This window comes from Aptenodytes forsteri, unplaced genomic scaffold, assembly GCF_000699145.1.
Source record: "Aptenodytes forsteri isolate BGI_AS27 unplaced genomic scaffold, ASM69914v1 Scaffold270, whole genome shotgun sequence".
Taxonomy (NCBI): domain Eukaryota; kingdom Metazoa; phylum Chordata; class Aves; order Sphenisciformes; family Spheniscidae; genus Aptenodytes; species Aptenodytes forsteri.
Genome location: NW_008794631.1, coordinates 2,700,397 through 2,718,467, shown reverse-complemented (window position 1 = coordinate 2,718,467; position 18,071 = coordinate 2,700,397). Strand labels below are relative to the sequence as shown.

The 18,071-nt window shown below is 42.4% G+C and overlaps 1 protein-coding gene across 1 annotated transcript in view; it reads left to right on the top strand.

Annotated features, from left to right (window-relative positions):
• Positions 1 to 15,153, top strand: part of CCDC129 (coiled-coil domain containing 129) — a 48,942-nt gene extending 33,789 nt beyond the window's left edge. Inside the window, 5 exon segments of the mRNA XM_019470533.1 lie at positions 7,035 to 8,425; positions 12,024 to 12,151; positions 12,992 to 13,106; positions 13,816 to 14,166; positions 15,097 to 15,153. Of these exon segments, the coding sequence (XP_019326078.1) occupies positions 7,035 to 8,425; positions 12,024 to 12,151; positions 12,992 to 13,106; positions 13,816 to 14,166; positions 15,097 to 15,153 (2,042 nt within the window).
• The last annotated feature ends 2,918 nt before the right edge of the window (positions 15,154 to 18,071 follow it).

The window sequence follows — 18,071 nt, the reverse complement described above, 5'->3', positions numbered from 1 at the left end:
CTATTTCTGTCATGCTCTGGGCCAGCGCAGTTTGTGTCTTTAATGCTCCGTGACCTGGTTCCCTCAAGTGCTTATGGCTGATATCTGGAGAGCATCTAGGCCAACGTCCTCCCAGGGGAACACGGGCACCCAGAGCTCTGCGGGGAGCCGGGCCCTGGGCGAGGAGTGGGAGGCTGCGCAGGAGGACGTGAAGCACAGTGTGTGCACTCCCAGTGCCCCTGGAGCTATGCACATGTCTCCTGCTAAGGATGGCTGTCACAGCCAGGTCCCGTAGATAACCGTGTAAAGAACTGCAAGGCTGAACGTGGAGATGAAGCAAATATCGGTAGCTGTCACACAACATATGTGCCCGCCACCTTTTGCCCCCCTGGCCCTGTCTCACCTTCTCGGGGTGCAGCATACGTGCACTCATGTCCCACATGAGGTCGTTGCAGTCATGGGGGCTGCAGGGTTTTCCCCCCCTGTTCGCAATGAGTCTGGCTTCACCCCCACAAAAAGAAAAGTATACCTGAAGTCCTCCATATGCCAGTGGTACCCAAAGTAATGCAAAGAACATTGCAGACTGGGTGAGAGCTGGGGTAACTGGGTTTTGACAGGCAGAAGGAAATACCTCAGAGGAGCCAGGTTTTACTCACCTTGTAAGCTCTTCTGAACGTAGACCGAATAGTTCCATTCATACAGCACCTACCAGCACGATGGGGCACAATTAATAATAGAAATTGCTTTATGTAGAGATTTTTTTTTTTTTTTAATATATTTTCACCCAGTCACACTGTGTTAGATGGTCGGCATGAAATTTCCCTTCAATTCAAAGGAAGCAAGAGATAGACGAATTTCTTACCTACACTTGTTTTGGAATAGGAGCTTTTGCTGCATCTGGTGCATTTTGGGGTGTATCATTTGCTTTCAAGTAATATGACTATTCTAATAAGACAGTTTATCTAATGTCTGCTATATTGTCATTGAAAAATAAAATTTGCAGAAGGACATCGGTAAAAACTCTAGTTTGTGCCGGCTTTTGGAAACACAATTTGTGGTTTATGCGCTGCTGCCATCTGGTGCTTGTTCTCCTGAAATGCAGCACAAGACGGAGATGTAGCTGTACAGAACGGGGTCAGTGCTGCAGCCCTGCTGCAGTGACGAACAGTTCTGGACCGATCTCTCTTACAGACAAGTTGTAGAATTGTGTATTGCGTTTGGCTGGAAAATAAATATAAACTAGATCTTTCTCACCTCAGTTTGCTTGTTCATCACCATTTCTGCAATGTGGAAAGCGAATCAGTGTTATAGAAGTTGTGCAGGAATATTAAAAGAAAGACTAAGAGTAGACTTTTCCTTTGGGATTTCAGTGGCAGTAAATGAAATGTTTATGGTCCTAGTCAACAGTCAGTAATCGCTGCGGTTGCCTATGGGGGAGCTACTTCTTAGACTAAGCACAGAATACTGGGAATAAAACAGATTTTATGGAACATTACCATAGGATCAAGTTTTGCCACATACATGGGAACTGATATGAATAATGTTTCTTTTCCCAAAATGCTGGAAGTTGTACAAAATAATTTCTTCTGGTACACCAAGGTTGAGTGAGTTTCAGAAAGTCCACTCTTCTGGATAACATCACCAAAATAAAGGGTTCTTCGTGGCTTATGTAGAATACATATTTTCAGGGGCGTTTCATTGGCTCTTAATGGCCATATAGTAGAGTGTGATACTTAAAATTGATGGTGCCTATCCTCTCTGAGTAGCAGGAAAGGGGAGTAAGCTGCAGCAGTTCTCCCATCACAGAACCGTACCATCTGTAACTGTGCCATGCAGCTGATGTATTCCTCTAGCACGTAGCCAGCTCATCCTGCAATGTCATTTTGTGCAATGCCATAGGCAGGGCAGTGTTGTTAAGGATAACATACGGATTTACCAATTTGCAGAGCAGGTAGTGTGAAATGCCTAAACGGGAAGGATCCGGTGACTACTCAAAATGAACCTATTTCTATTTTGAAAGTACTGTTTGAAAATGTATTTTTGAAAGTCCTTTTTTGGCATGTAGGACAGAAATTTGTGATTATTTTGCCTTGTGCGTTGCAAGGTTTTGAAGAATCAGAGCCTTCACATCTTCCACATGCTGCCGCTAGAACCCTAGGGCTGAGCAGCTTTGATGGACCGAGCACTTTTGAGTATTTGATGCCTGTGTTTGAGAAGCAAAACACAAAAAATCCAGAATGTAATACAATATCTATTCAGTTCTGGCACTTCTGTGGACATGGTGTCACCTTCATTTACCCCATCTCTTACTGCATTTGACTACTGTTGAATTCAACTATTGTTGAATGGACGTGCTTCTTAAGGCCCAATCAGTGAGATATTTGTTTGTCCTTTTAACCCTGGGTGTGGGAATATTATGCATAGACTTAAGCCTGAATTTAGTTTCCCTGCTGAATTTAGCCTGAGTGTTTAAGCTGTAACGAAGTTAATGTCTTGAGAATTTTGTGTGAGAGACTGCAAAATGCCTTTGCTTATACAGTGAAGTGGAAAAGTCTTATTCTAAGTCCTTCAGGCTTCTTTTTCTTTTACAAAGTATCTGACTAAATCGTGGTTTCTGTGCATTATTTAGTCCCATGTATGTAGCAGATAGTTTTAGAAATACTTATCCACATCAATGTCCAGCAACATTTAAATAGCTACAAAAACATCTAAAATTTGAACAGCATTGCTAGGTTGCAATTGGCTATTCTGATTTTTCCTATGACAGGATGAGCAGTCCAGATTTTAATTTTGAATTTAAAATTCAAATTTGCACAAATGTTCTTGCATTTGAAGTTTTTGTGCTATGCTTCCACACGTACTCAAATGATGTAGAAAAACAAACATTGAAGTACATTCATCAATGTTAATGTGATTCAAAAGGCATGCAAAAAATGTGCAATTATTTACAAGCAGTGCAGTAGCTCTCATGGCATCTTTTGCAGTTTGCAAGTATTCTCCAGGCTGGAAACTAGAAAGAGGTTGTGTTATTTGCCGCCAAGTCCACAGAAAACCAGCTGCAGAGTCTTCAGGGGAATGCAGAACTGTACTCCAGCACTTATTTTTTTACTAATTAGGAAATATTCTTTCATTAATGGTGAACTTAGAAGCCAGATAGTTTCAGAAAGTTCCTGCACTGACGGTTGCTGAAAATGGAAGCCACTGTATCTGCATGCAAATAAGGGGAGAGAAAAAGTCTCTTAATGAAATCGGATTGATCAAGTAAAGGGCTGGAAAGCTATGGGACCTTTGGGATTTGGAAGGCATGTACTTTCTTATACGATACAAAATGAAGCAGAAACCTGATTAGTAAGTTCCTTTAACCTATTTTTATTTAAAATTCAGGCAGAACAGAAATGGGATGCAGGAGCTAAACTCTCCCAGTTCAATTAGCACAGAAAGGCGAAGAGCCAAGGTTTTCCTCACCAAGGTCTTCAGGGGCGATTCTCAGGTTTCCTCTTTCCAGCATAGCCAGATGTATTCTCTGCACAGGGCCCAGAGTTGTAATTTTTAGTTCATAGTTGAATACTGGTCTGCGTCTCTACTTCTTCTCCAAACATACTTTATCTTTCCTTGGTGTGATGCTCTGCATGTATTTGCAGAATCCCTACAGGTTTGGATGTCTCCACACACTAGGAGAACTGAGTACAGCTACATGAATAATGGATATTTTGGTTCAGTGGCTGAACCAAATGATCGGGGAAAAATGCAGTTTGGGTAGACTAGAAAGGAAAACATGTTTTGCTTAATGTTCAGGTGATTTAACCCATTTTTTTGCACCTTTCTTCTTCAAATTAAAAAATGCAGTTCCTTTCAGAAAAGAAAAAAAAGCACATTTGAAAGAGAAAGGCAAGAGCATTTTAAAAATGACAAAATAAACTATGTAAATTTTGGCAAACTGATATCCCTCCTAAAGACAAGCTTCCAGTTGCTAAAAGACTAGTTTATTTAAACATAAGGAATTGTTGCTGTGAAGAAGTGGTGTCCCTAAGGTGACCTTGGCCACTGCTGAAAGGGCTTTAGATGCTAGTCTGTTCTGAGACAAACCACCACCAGCATCCAGCCTGGACATTTTCAGAAACTTGGTAGATAGAGGAATTTGTCCTAGGAGACGTAGCAAAGACCTGCTTTGGAGCCCTGCGAAGAGTCAATCTCCTAGTAGAAGCTCGGGCTATGGATATCCTCGCTGGGTATTAGAGCCTGCCAAGAAAAACTGTACTGTTACCATTGGCAAGCTATTAACATTACTGAAAGTTTCACAAAGAGGGAAACTCTGTTCCTTCTCAGGACAGCATCAGGCATGGTCTGATTTGCAGTCTCATTTAATCCCTATTTGGGACACTAAGAGGAAATGAAGTGATAGATCGGCCCACTCCTCACCCAAAACACAGTTTCCCCAGTATGCAAATGCTGCCCTCCATTATGCAAACATTACTTAGCTCTGGTATGCAGACATTAAACCAAACTATATTTACATAGATTGAAACTGAGTTGCCTCAAATTGAAAAGGCTATCACGTTTAATCTAGTTTCGGCACAGCCACAGCCTTCAGTGCAACCTGCTTTCCCAACGCAGGCCTGCTCCTCATTTCTCCCAGGAGATTGTTGTTCACAATGAAGTCCTTGTGGGAGCACTTTGACAATCTCTTCATAGCTTTTTTACCTCACCTTGAATTGGAGGTCCATATTCATTTTTACTAAGTATTTTTTTTTTAATTCAGACTTCCACTGAAATTGAGGGAATTTTGACTGGATTTGAATAAAGTGTTACAGAGTCAGAAAAACATCTCATCTTTTAAAAACTCCTTATCTTCACCTGCCTACCTTCATCAGGGTCTGGCACACTGGGTAGGATCTTGCAAGTCAGTGTGGGATGTAATGATTAAATTAGGCATCTGAATGTAGTTGGAAAAGAACTGCAGCTCAGACCCTCAGAGACATCACTTTGTGCTGGCTATATGGGGAATTCAAGCCTTTACTCTAGGGGTATTAGTTCATTACACATCTAATATGTAGGTAGGTGCAAATTAGATGCCTAACTCACATGAAGGTGATTACTTGGTCTGAGGACAGGAAATCACAGTAACAAGCATAGGTAAACTGTGCTTAACATGGTTCTCCTTCTACTATACTTTTCTTCTCTTTTATAAGTTTCTATTTTGCTAACATACAAATTGTAGAAACTGGATTTATGCCCAGAATGGTCATTAGGTCCTATTATATTACCATTGTAAATACATACACAGACAGCCTTTCAGAGTGGTTTGAGCCTTGATTTATGTACACACCTTGCATATCTAATCAGTGGGAGCCATAATGGCAGAGCACACATCACACCTCCTTCCAGGGCAAGTCCAGGGAGACACACGGAGGTCTTTCTGTACCCTAACTGCAGTGATATTAACTTGGTCTGCAGACATTTCATTCAGTCTTTAATGTCTCACCTTGTGCCTAAAGATCAGCCCGGAGGCCACTGTCACATGTTTTGGGTAGTTCCCTAGCTAGTGCATGAATGTAAATGTGGGTGGGAAGGCTGCGTGGTTGCAATACACAAACAAAAGTGTTGTGTTGTTGGAACAGATGCATTGCAATTATCCTAATAAATGCATCAAACCTGGCTACAGCCACCTGGTTTTGACCAGGTCAGAAGATGAATTCTAACCGCACTTACTCTTCCATTAAAAGTTACAGGGTTTTTCCCTACGCAATATTTCTAGCAGCATGCCAGCTACTTTGGTATCCTGCAGGTCTCAGGAGAAAAACAGGCACCTTAAAACTCTAGGTAAGCAGATAATGTGGTCTTCTAACTCTGCAAACTTTAAAGCCTGGAGGTCAGTTGTTATGATTGTAGGATACAATTGAGTATTTGAGATTCAAATAATTTGAGTCTCAAATTGGTTGGAACTACAGCAGCTGAAACATTTCAGCTTTTCAAAATTTTTCCTGAGCCTTTCTTTCTTCATTTTTATGTATGGAAAAATATAGACCAGACTGACACACTGGAAGCAACAGCTGGCAAAGATGCAAAGGGTAATTGAAACAGCTTTAAAAAAAGTTTAGAGAATCTGTAGAGCAGTCTCCCTGGGGGAGAAGCTGAACTGTGATGTCGTTTGTGGGAAACTGCAAGGATGAGTTTTGAGACCACCCACAAAACAGGCAATTTTCAGCAACATCGCTGCAGATTTTGTAATGTGTGAGATGGGAACCACATATTTCTCATCCGAAATAAGAAAGTGACTGACTGACTGATTGATGTGCTGATACCAGGACTGACAATGCAAGTAATTAATTTAAAAACCATAAAATGATATCTGGTTTTGTTTTTACGGTTGCTGCCTACAAATAGACCGTGTGATTTTCATTAATTGATGCCCAAGTTACACTTAATAAAGCCTATAGTCTGTTAATGTGTGAAAACATAATTTGTAGACTTTTCTTTTTGCATTTTCCAATTCACACAAATGAGAATTAATAACTTGGGTCTCAGAACTGCTAGGTGAATTGGCATATTTTCATGGATATACCCAGAAGATAAAAAGCCCTAGGATTCAGTAGCGGTTATGTATGCAAGGAACAAGAGAGGCAGTATATCCAGAGTGTCTCAGCCTCCATCCCTTCCCTTCCCCAGCAGACTCCCTCAGCCTGCTCCTCCAACTCTACCTCTGGTTTTGTGCCAGCTATCTGAGAATGAGGGCGTTATCTGAGGATGAAGGTTATCTGAAAGTGCAAGTTATCCAAGGACTGAGAGGTATCAGGATGTACAGGATAACTGAGGGTTTACTTTCAAGCATTTGTACTTTTAAAGAGGGTTGAGTTTTATTCATGAAATCAGCTAGTTAATGGTGTATAATTTATTTAATTGCAAAAGGTAGGGTAAGCATTGATTTAGCCAGATGATGTGGCTGCTAGATCAGAAACCTTCTCTGGAGTAAATCTAGAATGTCTTCCTCTTGCTTTTATGTCTTGCCATGCAACCCTACATCATCTCTGCTTGTTACTGTAATTTCCTGTCCTCAGACCAAAAAACAACAAAGATGATACACGGTGCATCGCATACAGCTTGCGAGAGCATTTTGGCAGTACCTAGATCAACGAAAGCATGCAGTGACCAGGGAGAAGAGACTCATCTGCTGCTGACTGCAGAAAATGGCAAGTATCAGGCCTATAATGCTGAGCCACAGACTTTTGTACAAGAAATGTTATGTGACGTGGACGAGAAAGAGGATAAAACTGGAAGAAAGCAACTGGAAAAAGAGGAGTGCAGAGAAGAGCGTAGTCCTTGTTTTCAGGGTGGTACTCAGGAAAAAGGAGATCCTAGCTCCTCAAAATTTGACTGTCATTTGTATTTTAGTACAGAACACAAAAAGGTGAATGTAACCTTCATTGAACTGAGTGATATAAACCCTGCAGTCATCAGCGAGAGCAAAATCAGAGGCAAGGATGAAGGTGAGATGTGCCTGACTGAAAAGGACATTGGAGTTGCATGTCATGAAAGTGCCCATCGAGGTCATACAGGACGTGTTAAAGGACCATGGTGCGGAGTGGAAATGGTCAGCAAAGATGGTACCCTGCTTGCAGTGAATGAGGTGACAAATGGGCAGAAGTTCTGCAAAATGGATGATGATTCAAAAAATACAAGATGCTTCCCCAAAACAGGGTTCCCAGAAACTCCACAGTGGGGCTCAGCAGTGCAAAGTCGGAGCAGTGCCGCTTCAAGGTGTTCTCTGCAAATATCTCAGAGGCATCCCTCCTGCCTAGTGGAAGGGCCTGGATTAAGTTTGTCTGAAGGCCAAGAGGCTGGTAGTGTAGGGGAGATGTTAGGTGCCAACAAATCAGAACAGGGAGACACTGTCCAAAACGGTGAAATGGCTTCTGCTCCTCTGAAATCTGTTACTGTTCAGATGTCTTCAGGGCTGGAGTCTACTTCAAGGGTGAAGTGCACAGGGCAAAATGCTCCTGTCAGTGAGAGCCTTGCTAGGGAAGATCTTGTGGACTTCTCTGGCATGTTAGTGCACCACTCTGAGAGTGGTCCTCTCATACTGTCAGACCCAGGGGCTTCGAAGGATGGTGTGAAGCAGACCACTGAAGCCTCCAGCCAAACTGACATCCATGCCAGCAAACCCAGGTGGCCACCACTGCTTCATCCACCCCATAGTCACCTGACAAAATCAGCCTCTCTTGACACCATGCTTTGTGACAAATACAGTGAAGCCTCTGGTGCTGGGGGTGTGCAGGGCAGTTGCCATTGTCACTGCTGCTGCTGCCATGGCTGCTGCCTGTGGACCTTCCTCGTGGGTGTCTCTCCCCATCGCCCTGTGCGCTGCTGCTCAAACCATGTCTCCACCGAGCTGCAGCTCTTGAAAACGCTGATGCTCCTACAGGACACTGCAATGCATAATCTTGCTCCGGTGAGTAGGTTTCTTTGTATACATGGACAGCTGACACACTTATGAGCTAAATGCACAAGCTGCCTTTTCCTTTTCTCTCCTGCCATGTTTGCTTCTTTAGTGAGACGTATCTTGGGAATGTAACTGAGAAAATGGATGGGGAAAGAAACACTCCTTTCTGGGCAAAACTGGCAAACATATCTGTGTACCTTCAGTTTTGTTGGGCTGCTTTTTTTAGTAACTTATGTACATCAGTTCAGTCTTAAAATGGTTACTGCAAACTGGGTGATAAAGTTTATGGGTCAAATGAAGAGCTGAGAGATGAGAATGAGTTTCAATGAGTTCCTGTGAATCAGCTGAGTTACAGTAGCTGAGTTGCTGGACTGCAGAAAATGCAAGGTTATATGATTTAGTGTAATCCCCTTTTACTGAAAACTCATTTAGGTTATATTACTTAGTGTTTTTTAAACACTAACTGTGAACATACATAACCCAGATACATACCATAAGCCAAACTGCTCTAAATCAAAGTGAATTGCGACTTCCCAGAGCCTCAAAGCCATTTTACCACGATAGAATAAAAATATTGCATTAAATTTAAAGTCCCACTAAGATGAATATTTGCAATAAAAATACTGATAGTAAAAAGTCACCAGATTTTTATTTCTTTGTTCAGAATTGCCGAGAGTTCCCAAAAGTTGTGAAAGACTCAGGGTGTGTTGGGGAAGAAAGCAAGGAAGGAAGTCAGGAGTGGCTTTTGCGTCCTGAAAAAAATGTGGAAGGAGCAGCATACCTGCTGCTGGTTTGCAGGCGTTTCCATTTTTTCCTCTTCTCTTTGCTCTTCATAACGAAATGAAACTTAAAGTGTTGTACAAATTGGGGAAGAAAATTATTAGATAAAAGTTCCAGAAAGTGAAACTGGTGAGTTTTATGCTGCCACATCATTGAATATATAAATCTGCAATGTCTTGTCTTTGAACAGTATATTGGAAAATATGCCTTTTGTCAGCTATCTTGCTGTTGCCGCAAGATGGCAGTGAATCAGTACCTTATGCTGGACTGGGAAGCCTTTTCTCACTGATTGACTACTATTTTATCACTCTGCTAACGGGGGCTAATGGTGATTTGTCTTCTCTAGTCTGTGGACAGGGAATGTGGGAGGAACAGACTTTGCACTGTACTGTTATCCAAGATCTGTTCTTAGGGATATGGCTCCACACCCAAGTTACTGTGTAATAAATGGGTGAATTTACTGACTACTAGCCATTCTGCAGAGATTACAACCATGTCTACTTTGTACTTTGCATTAAAGGTAAGGTAGTTTCTACATCTTTTACTGAGAGAAGCTCACTCAGATTATGTCCCATTTACCACGGGCATGCATGGGGAATGCAACCACCACGGAGCAACTGTTAGACAGTAAATTTACCCTGTTTACATGCACCTTACCTTAAAAAAGGTCTTGCGTGAGAGTAGTCTTGGAACAGTTAGTCCCCCCTCCATCCTTGCTGTGCCTGAACTCTGAATAAATCTATGTGAACTTGTGCTCTGTGATATGCTCAAAGAGTCAGTGCCAGGGGAGCTGCCCATACCTCATCTATAAGGGCTGTCACGACTTCTTACCAAACCTACCCACATTGTGCCTCTTGTATCTTTTGCATGGTGCTTTCTAGATTTTTGTTAGCCTTGAGGAACAAACTAGAAATTTGACTGTGGCCCATTGACTTCTCCCTAGTGACCTGAATGACGGGAGTTCTTCAAGCTTATTTGGGCACTCTTTTTTGATGGCTAGAAGTCCTTGCTCTGCTCAGACTTGGCAGTGGGTAGAAGAAATCATGATTATGTGGGCACTGCTCACTTGCACCACACACACTCCCATCTAGGAACAAGAAAACTGTCTGAAGATCAAGATTAAAGTTTGGGGTGGGGGGCAAATGAGGAACCAGCCAACACTTAATCTGAAGGTGCTCATAACACATCTGACTGCGTCAGTGAGGTGCAATTGCTGCCCTGACCCACAGCATTAAGAGCACCACCTGAGCTCCGCATGGACACTTAGGAGAGCTCACCTCCACTGCAGTCACAGGACTGGTCCTATCAAACCACTATTAGTCTCTAATTAGCCCTTTCTGGTGCAATCCTATGGTAGCTGGGGCTAGATATTTTTAATTTACTGCTATGGGATAGTTTCTCCTTGGGTCACGCACATCAGGAGTGTGCCTGACATAGCAGCTGCATTGAAATGGAGATTAAGAATGAGGTTTCTCAAATGCATGGGGAGCACCTTTTGCCCTCTAGCTGAGGCTGATCCGCCAGCAGGGAGGGCTTCCTCATGTTTCTGGCCTTGCTGGGACTGAGGGACACATTCAAGCATACAAACATGAAGAGATCATCAAAGGACATGATTGCAGGAATCCAAAGAGATCGGGCATTTCTATGCTTTGCAAACATGCCTCTTATTCCCTATCAGTTACAGTGGTCAGCAGTGGAGTGCAGGTTTCTACACTGTCTTCCTGTGGCTTACAAGAGGCCAAAATCTGCCAAGATGGGAACATGCCAAACACCTTCTTGCACTCAGAGCAGTTTCAGTGTAATAGGGGAGCATGCTTTCACAAGGCAGACGGTATTGTCTCCAAAATCATTTGGATGATGCTGTCTGCATTACTGCCCTGAACAAGGTGTGAAAAGTCAAGGAAAAGTCTTTAATCTGGCTAGAAACTTAGACATATCAATGTCACTAGTGGGCTGCCATTGTATTAGTCCTGTGCTACAAAGTAGTAACTTGCAAATCTTCTTATAATTTTTGATGTACCATTCCTGCTCATTCATCTCCCCTGCCTTGAGACATTCCTGGTGTAGATGCCTACATCAGGGTAGATGTAGATGATCAGTCATAGTAGATATCTTCTCTTAGTGAAGAGTAATGGTCACAGTTATGGCATAGATCCTCTGACCTACTATGGATGTCTACTTTTGGATCAGAACATTTGCTCTGTTGCAGTACTTGCATGTACATCTGTTGCAGTAAATGTCTGCATTTGGTTAGATAAATCCAATTCTAGGTTTCCAACTGGTAATAGATGAGAAATTATCAGTGTAACACTTAGCAGAAACCATCAGGAGAGACACTTTTCCTTCTCATAGTTCTTATATATCTTCCCTCTCTCCCTCTCTCCCTCTTTCTCCTTTTCAAAACAGTTTCTAACTTGCAGCGGACAGTAACTTAACCTATCATTAACCCATAGCAACTCATCCTTCTCAAATATAATGTCTGACAACAGTGCAATAACATCAGAATTTGGCACACTGTGTCAGATCTTTGATCAAAGTCCTTTTCCTCTTCAATAGCAAAAATGAAATTCTCAGTGGCTCAAGTAGTGCCAGCACTCAATCCTACATGCTTTAGGAGAAAAGGTGGTGACTGGGATGCGAGTGATGCACCCAGAGCAAACTCACTTGAAGTGACATCTGGACTTTCATGGCAGCTGCTCACAGAGTCCCTGTTATGCGGGTAAGAGGAGGACCCATGCCATTCGGGCTGTCAGCTTCAAACACACTCGACATGGAAATGCTCAAAGAAAAGTAGTAAAGTGGGGTGTCTTCTTGCTTTTCTGTGTAGTGTACCCTCCATGAAATAGAAGCGATGAAGAGCTGCTGCCAGCACTTCCAGGAGAAGCTGGATGAGATTGAACAGCACCTGACTGAACAGCAGGTGCTGTTTTCCAGCACGATGCCAGATGAAGGAAGGTAATGGCAACCCAACACACTTACCTAAATCCAAAGCTAGCATCAACAACAGCCCATGGGAACATACAACATGTCTGGTCACTTGTGTTACCACAGCACTTCTGGTCAGTGAGGTGCAGCTGTGGGCATCCCGCAAGTGGAGAAGAAATGTATTGTGATGTGATTTTTGCTCAGAGGAAAGTCCAGCTTCTCTCCACACTGTTCAAGTCTCTTAAACACGAGCATTTTGAAGGGGAAGCTTGCTCCATAGATGCAGGCTAGATTTTTAGTGTGCAACTACTATGTTTTACTAGCAATGGGAACACAGGAACAGATCTCGGTCAGCTGGAGTTTGGTGTCCCAGGTTAATGCTGGGTTCAGGGAAGGAGGTGGGAGCAATCCCTGAGAAATCAGCCCCTTTAGGCCATGTACTTAGTGCTCGTGATCAATGGGGTGATGATACAGGAAAAATTGAACTAGTTCTTCATGGACTCAGCCCAAGTTCACAGGGATTACTGAGAAGCCTCAGGTTCACAAAAAGTTACTAGGGGCTTCCAGTCTTGAGCTGCCTGAAAGTAGGGCATTTATGCAGTCTTTGTGTTGGCGATAAATCAGAAGTGATAAACCTGCCCAGACTCAAGCTGGCTCTGCAACTACAACGTGTTTAATCTTGCAGCTGGGATAATCAAAGAAATGAGAGTCAAGCAGACAAGGGCTGTTATTTATTATTTTGTAAGGTATCCTGTGATCATGGGTGAAAACAAGACTGCAACAGAGGGAGATACAGGTGTTATGGTGGGGCTGAGGAAGAGGAGGGTGTTCACTGCTCACTCGAGTGTGCTTTCACTGCTGTCCCTACAGGGAGGAAGGCAGACACCTGCAACTCTTACGGCGAGCCGTTCGTCAGGAGGTTGCAGAGCTGGAATTTCGGCTGAATGATCAAGCTTGCCAGGTCAGGGAGGCATCCTTACGGTACGTTGCACAAGCCACTGCTCTGGGTCATGTGGGGAGAGTTTAAAATCTGTCCTGCTATTCAGTGTCCAAAGTGTTAACTCTGAGGTACATCTGGATAAACCTTTCAGTGCCAAGAATAGGAGGATTTCCAACAACAGACTAATTACAGTTTACATCTTTGACTCTCTTTCTCTTTGACTATATTGCTTGAGCTCAACCACCCAGGAAAAGTGCCAGTACTTCATATACAATATTTCAACACAGAAATGACTGTACTCTGCTCTATAAAGGTCCCGTGATTTCCAAAATAAAGTGACAGGCAGTCAGCCTACAGAATTACTGATAAATGGTTACTGGTCTGGTTCTTTTCTGGAACAGCTCTCCATTTGATAAGGAAAGGTAAAGAAAATATGATCAGGGGATCGGTTACTTGTCTTTGATTCTTCCCTGACAATCTTGGGTTAGAGGGTCAAGACTGCAATGGTCACAGATTGAAGTCCATTTGGAGATTTTTCCATTAGGCAATTGGATCTATCTGTTGGAATAAAATGTCCTTTAGGCCTTTCTCCTCCTTTTTATGGCAACATCTCCTTTGCCAGATATTGCATGTCTTCTTCGGACCAAGCAGAAGAAGCAGGCATGCTTCATATACTCTTGTGTATCCTGCTTGATTCCTTTTATTATATTTTTATTGCTGCAATATGCTTTTCCTTCTATTTTCTCTGCAGCAGCTGGACCAATTACTAGTAGAACAATCCCATCTGTTTTCTGAGCTCGGACTCTCTGATTGGAAGGGAGAAAGAAAAGCCCAGAATAAATGAGCATTTCCAGATGCTGCTGACACTGCGCATCCTCAAAGTGGGTGCTCAAAAATGGTGCTCGAAAGAGCTCCTAGCAAAAACACCACAGCAGCAGGCCCACTCTCTGCCCTGCAGTCGGGGGCACCCCCAACACAGTTTTCTACCAGGACAACACCTGAGCCGAATTCAGCCAAGTCTGACCCACAGGAGCTCTCCACCAGTAAAAAGGAAATAAAAGGACCTCCCCAAGCAAAAATGGACTTTAAGGCACTCTTACGCAATGTAAGGAGATGATTCAGTCTCATCCTCAAGGTTTTAAGTGGAAGAGATCGCTGTCCTGCAATGCTGCTTTACTATTCTGTGTCTCATTGCCACAGCCTAGGTCAGGACCCCTTCCCACTCAGCTGTGCATTCATCCGGAGGGATGGAGCCTGTCCTTCAGAGCACTTTCAGTCTGCACAGGCAACACAGGTAGAACTGGGACTGGACCTGCCTTGATATTTCTCAGTAAGCTGTGGCAATGGTCTAGATGCTCCAGAGAGAAGAACGTATAAATACATGGATGGTATTTGCCTGGCTTGCTTGAACTTTGAATGCAACTGTTTGACTAATTAGTATATTCAACCCTCTCCCACCATGTGAAATTAGTGATTTATGGCTTCAATTTGCAGAGACAATTATCCAGTTTTACAAGGACAGTCAAAGCAGTGAACAGGAAGGTTTATTGTTTTTCTGAAGAAATTCAAAGTCAGCATTTCTGACTGATCTGATCTCACAATGTAACCATAAAAAATTGTTTGCCTGCCTTTCTGAGTATAAAATATACCTAGAAAATCTCTTAGATAGCTGCCTTATCATTTAATGGTCTCTTCCACCTTAGCATGTGTCCCAATTTTTAAAGGATTGATCATTCTCTTAAATAAACAATTAGGGTTAAATTCTGCATAAATTTCATGTAAACACCATGAGAGGGAATGCTCTTTATTGTAGTCTTATACTACTTTCTTGCTTTATTTTGATATTATCACTGATATTATCAAGCAGAATCAGGTTCTTTAGCACACAATTCAAAGAATGAGAACCACAAGCAGTGAGGAACAAGGAATTGAAATATTTGAGGTCATGTTTTGTCATCTTTTGCACCCATTTCCTTTTAAGACTAGTCTTGGTCATTTTCTCAACATACAAAGAAAATAATACTTTTTTTCCCAGTTGAAGAAATCTTTCCGAAATTCTTTAGGTAATGATTCAGCAGAAGGAAAAGACTGATGGAGAACAGCCTGATGGATTTTGTTTTTAATAATTGTGGCCTTTTTCCTGAAATGCATGCTGTATCTCAGAAACAAATGAACACAACATGGCATTACAGAAGGTTCTGATCACAGCAGTTTCATTTGCAATGAGATGATTGGCCAGAAAAGCAGGCACTTTTAAAGGATGTTTCAAAGAGAGGCACTATGTATTTTGCTATTCCGTGATTGCAAAACTTACTACACTTCTTTCGGCAATCACATGGGATAAGGCTGTTCCTTGCAAAGTGATTTAAAAGGAAGAGGAGAGGGCTTATTTTTGAGAAGAAACTTAAGAACTTGCAGACAGCCCAGGAGATACCACTAGAAGGTATTTTCCTTATAGCCAGTTATTTTAACACAGTCCTTCAGCCAATATTAATCCTCAAGCCCAAACTACCACGTATAGTCCTAGCAACTTTCTAGCTTTTAACTTGCTACTAACTTGACTCTGACTAATTTTATGAGGCTTGTATCTACTGTCAGTATCAAACCAGAAGCTTACTGACAGTGTATAAAATGTTAAAATACCCGCTCTGTCAAACTATTACTGTGGATAGTCTCCTGGCTGTCCTGTTCCTTTCATTTTTGCTTCACATAAATCTAATTAAAAAGAAAAATGAGATTAGAAACACAAGATTTTCTACATTATAAACCTTGAATCAGAATCCTGGTTCAGTTTTCTGGGGAGTGCGCAGATCCTGGATTCATGCAGAAAAAGCCATGAGAAAAGACCTCTCAGGTTTGGATCACTGCAAAGAAATTCAACTGGTTCATTTTCAAAGCAGTGCAGTTTGTACTACTGCTTTCAATCTAGCACTTCCCAGACTGTGAGATGTCCTACTGGCTTGTTTGTTTAATGCTCTGGAGGGATCTTAGGTGTCATTTAGGCTTTGGTGTTGCAAATCACAGCTCTGGGAAGGTGCAAATAAAAGTAGCATTTGCACATGTTTAAGGAGAAAATGAAGTCAAACACGCTGAGCAGCCTCGAGGCTCCCTGCACCTCCACGTTTCCACAGATGTTCAGAGTAATAAAATGACTGGGGGATAGAAGTACGTAACATAGAAACTGACAAGATCCTCCACAGCTTGCTGGGCCATGAATTTTAGTGGTTGAAATTTGCCCCTTTCTCGAGACCCCGCATGGGATTTGTACACCACTTCCACACTATCAAGTGTTTAAGAGTTTATACGTCAAGATTTGTGATTGTGACAGTATCTTCAGGCAGCATGCAAACAGGACCAAAGCATCCTTCACCTAAGTTTTGGTGGAGCAAGCAATAAATTTGGCTTAGTATTTTCTCTCTCCACTGGCTTATGAACTGCACTTGCAGATGTTGTACCTCAGTTTGTGGAGGAAGGCAAATAAAGAGCATGGTGAAGGATGTACAATGATGCCAGTGCTGAAGGTCTCCTGGAAGAGAGGATGGCTAAGACGCTTCCTTACCTCAGCTGCACCAGGGCTGTGATTCCTCCCGTGAAGCAAGATGTTTTTTGCAAGTGTCACTGCAGCATGATGCATAAAAGCTCTGTAGGTGTGTGATGCTGCGATCACTGTCTGCCTGTCTTATGTCCATCTGTACACAAGATGGTATTGGCAGGTGGCAGCTCTTCTTGATTAGAAAGATCATGCGGGACCTCTGGCACTATTTGAATTCTACCATTTGTATTCTCAACCAGGACTGAATCTGACTCCTACTAACAAAACTTTCCTGTTCGAATAGTCTCTAGATGATTGGTATGTACAATCCCATTCCTCATTTCAATTTAATTATAGAATAATCTTGTGCAAGCTATGGACAAGCTAGGGTTCCCTCATATGCAACACTTAGACACTCACAAATATTGTTACCTTGAATTTGTTTGCATGCATAGCTAGATAATTTTTCAAGCCCTCAATGTTGTTTTAACAGTTAAGCTGTAACCTTGTAGCAATAAAAAACATACCAAGCAACAGGAAAAGGAAAAAATCTTCTGACTTACCCTAGAGCACGAGTGATACTTCGCTTCATAACTCCTCCAAGCACGTTACAAGGATGTCTGGACTAAGCCGCATAATGCTGCTGCTGAAGATGGGAGAGAAAAGAAAACACGCAGTAATTTTGTCATCAGGAAAGTCCGGGGGTAGCATGGTGAGCACGGGAGCCAGCTGTGCACCCACTTAACCTCACAGTGTTACCAACCTTTTAAACTCTATCATTTATTTCCCTTTAGGGCAGTCATAAGCAAATATGGTGGGAATCTTAATGATAACTCCACAGAATTAATGAAATAATAACATATCTGATTGAGTATCATAATTGCTTTAGCTAGCTAGAACCATACAAATTAGATTGCAGACTCACAAGGCAGCAGGTCATTTCTTGCTGGGGGGAGGGGGCTATATTACTTGTGAAAAGCATTAGCGCTAGGCAGTTTGCAAGTTTGAAATGTGAAGAAAACTGACCCCGTGACACTGTAGGACTTCTGACAAAAAAAAGAAAAAAAAAAAGGAAAACGAAAACAAAGGAAAAAGAGTAGGTGGAGAAATTGAAGTATTTGCACTAAAGAAGCTAAAGACTGTTTTCCTCCATATTCCACCTCTCCAAAACTGAAATAGGTAGACCATCGGCTCTGTCTCACGGGACTGTTGAGGCTCCACAAAAGGTCCATGCAATATAGCTCAGACCAGCTATGGAAAAGGGTAAGATGCATAGGGTGTAGGTATGTTAGGGCGGTGGTTCTTCTCCTTGCTCCCCGGTGCTCTTTCGGCATCTCTTGCCTGCAGAAACCTAAAACTGCCACCTGAAATCCTTGTAACTCCCTGTTGAAGGCTCAGCACTTCCTTTGCCCTGGTCACAATTTCTGGAGTGCAAGGGCAACATGCAGCCTCACCAAAGCAGGAAGGAGAAAAGGGGG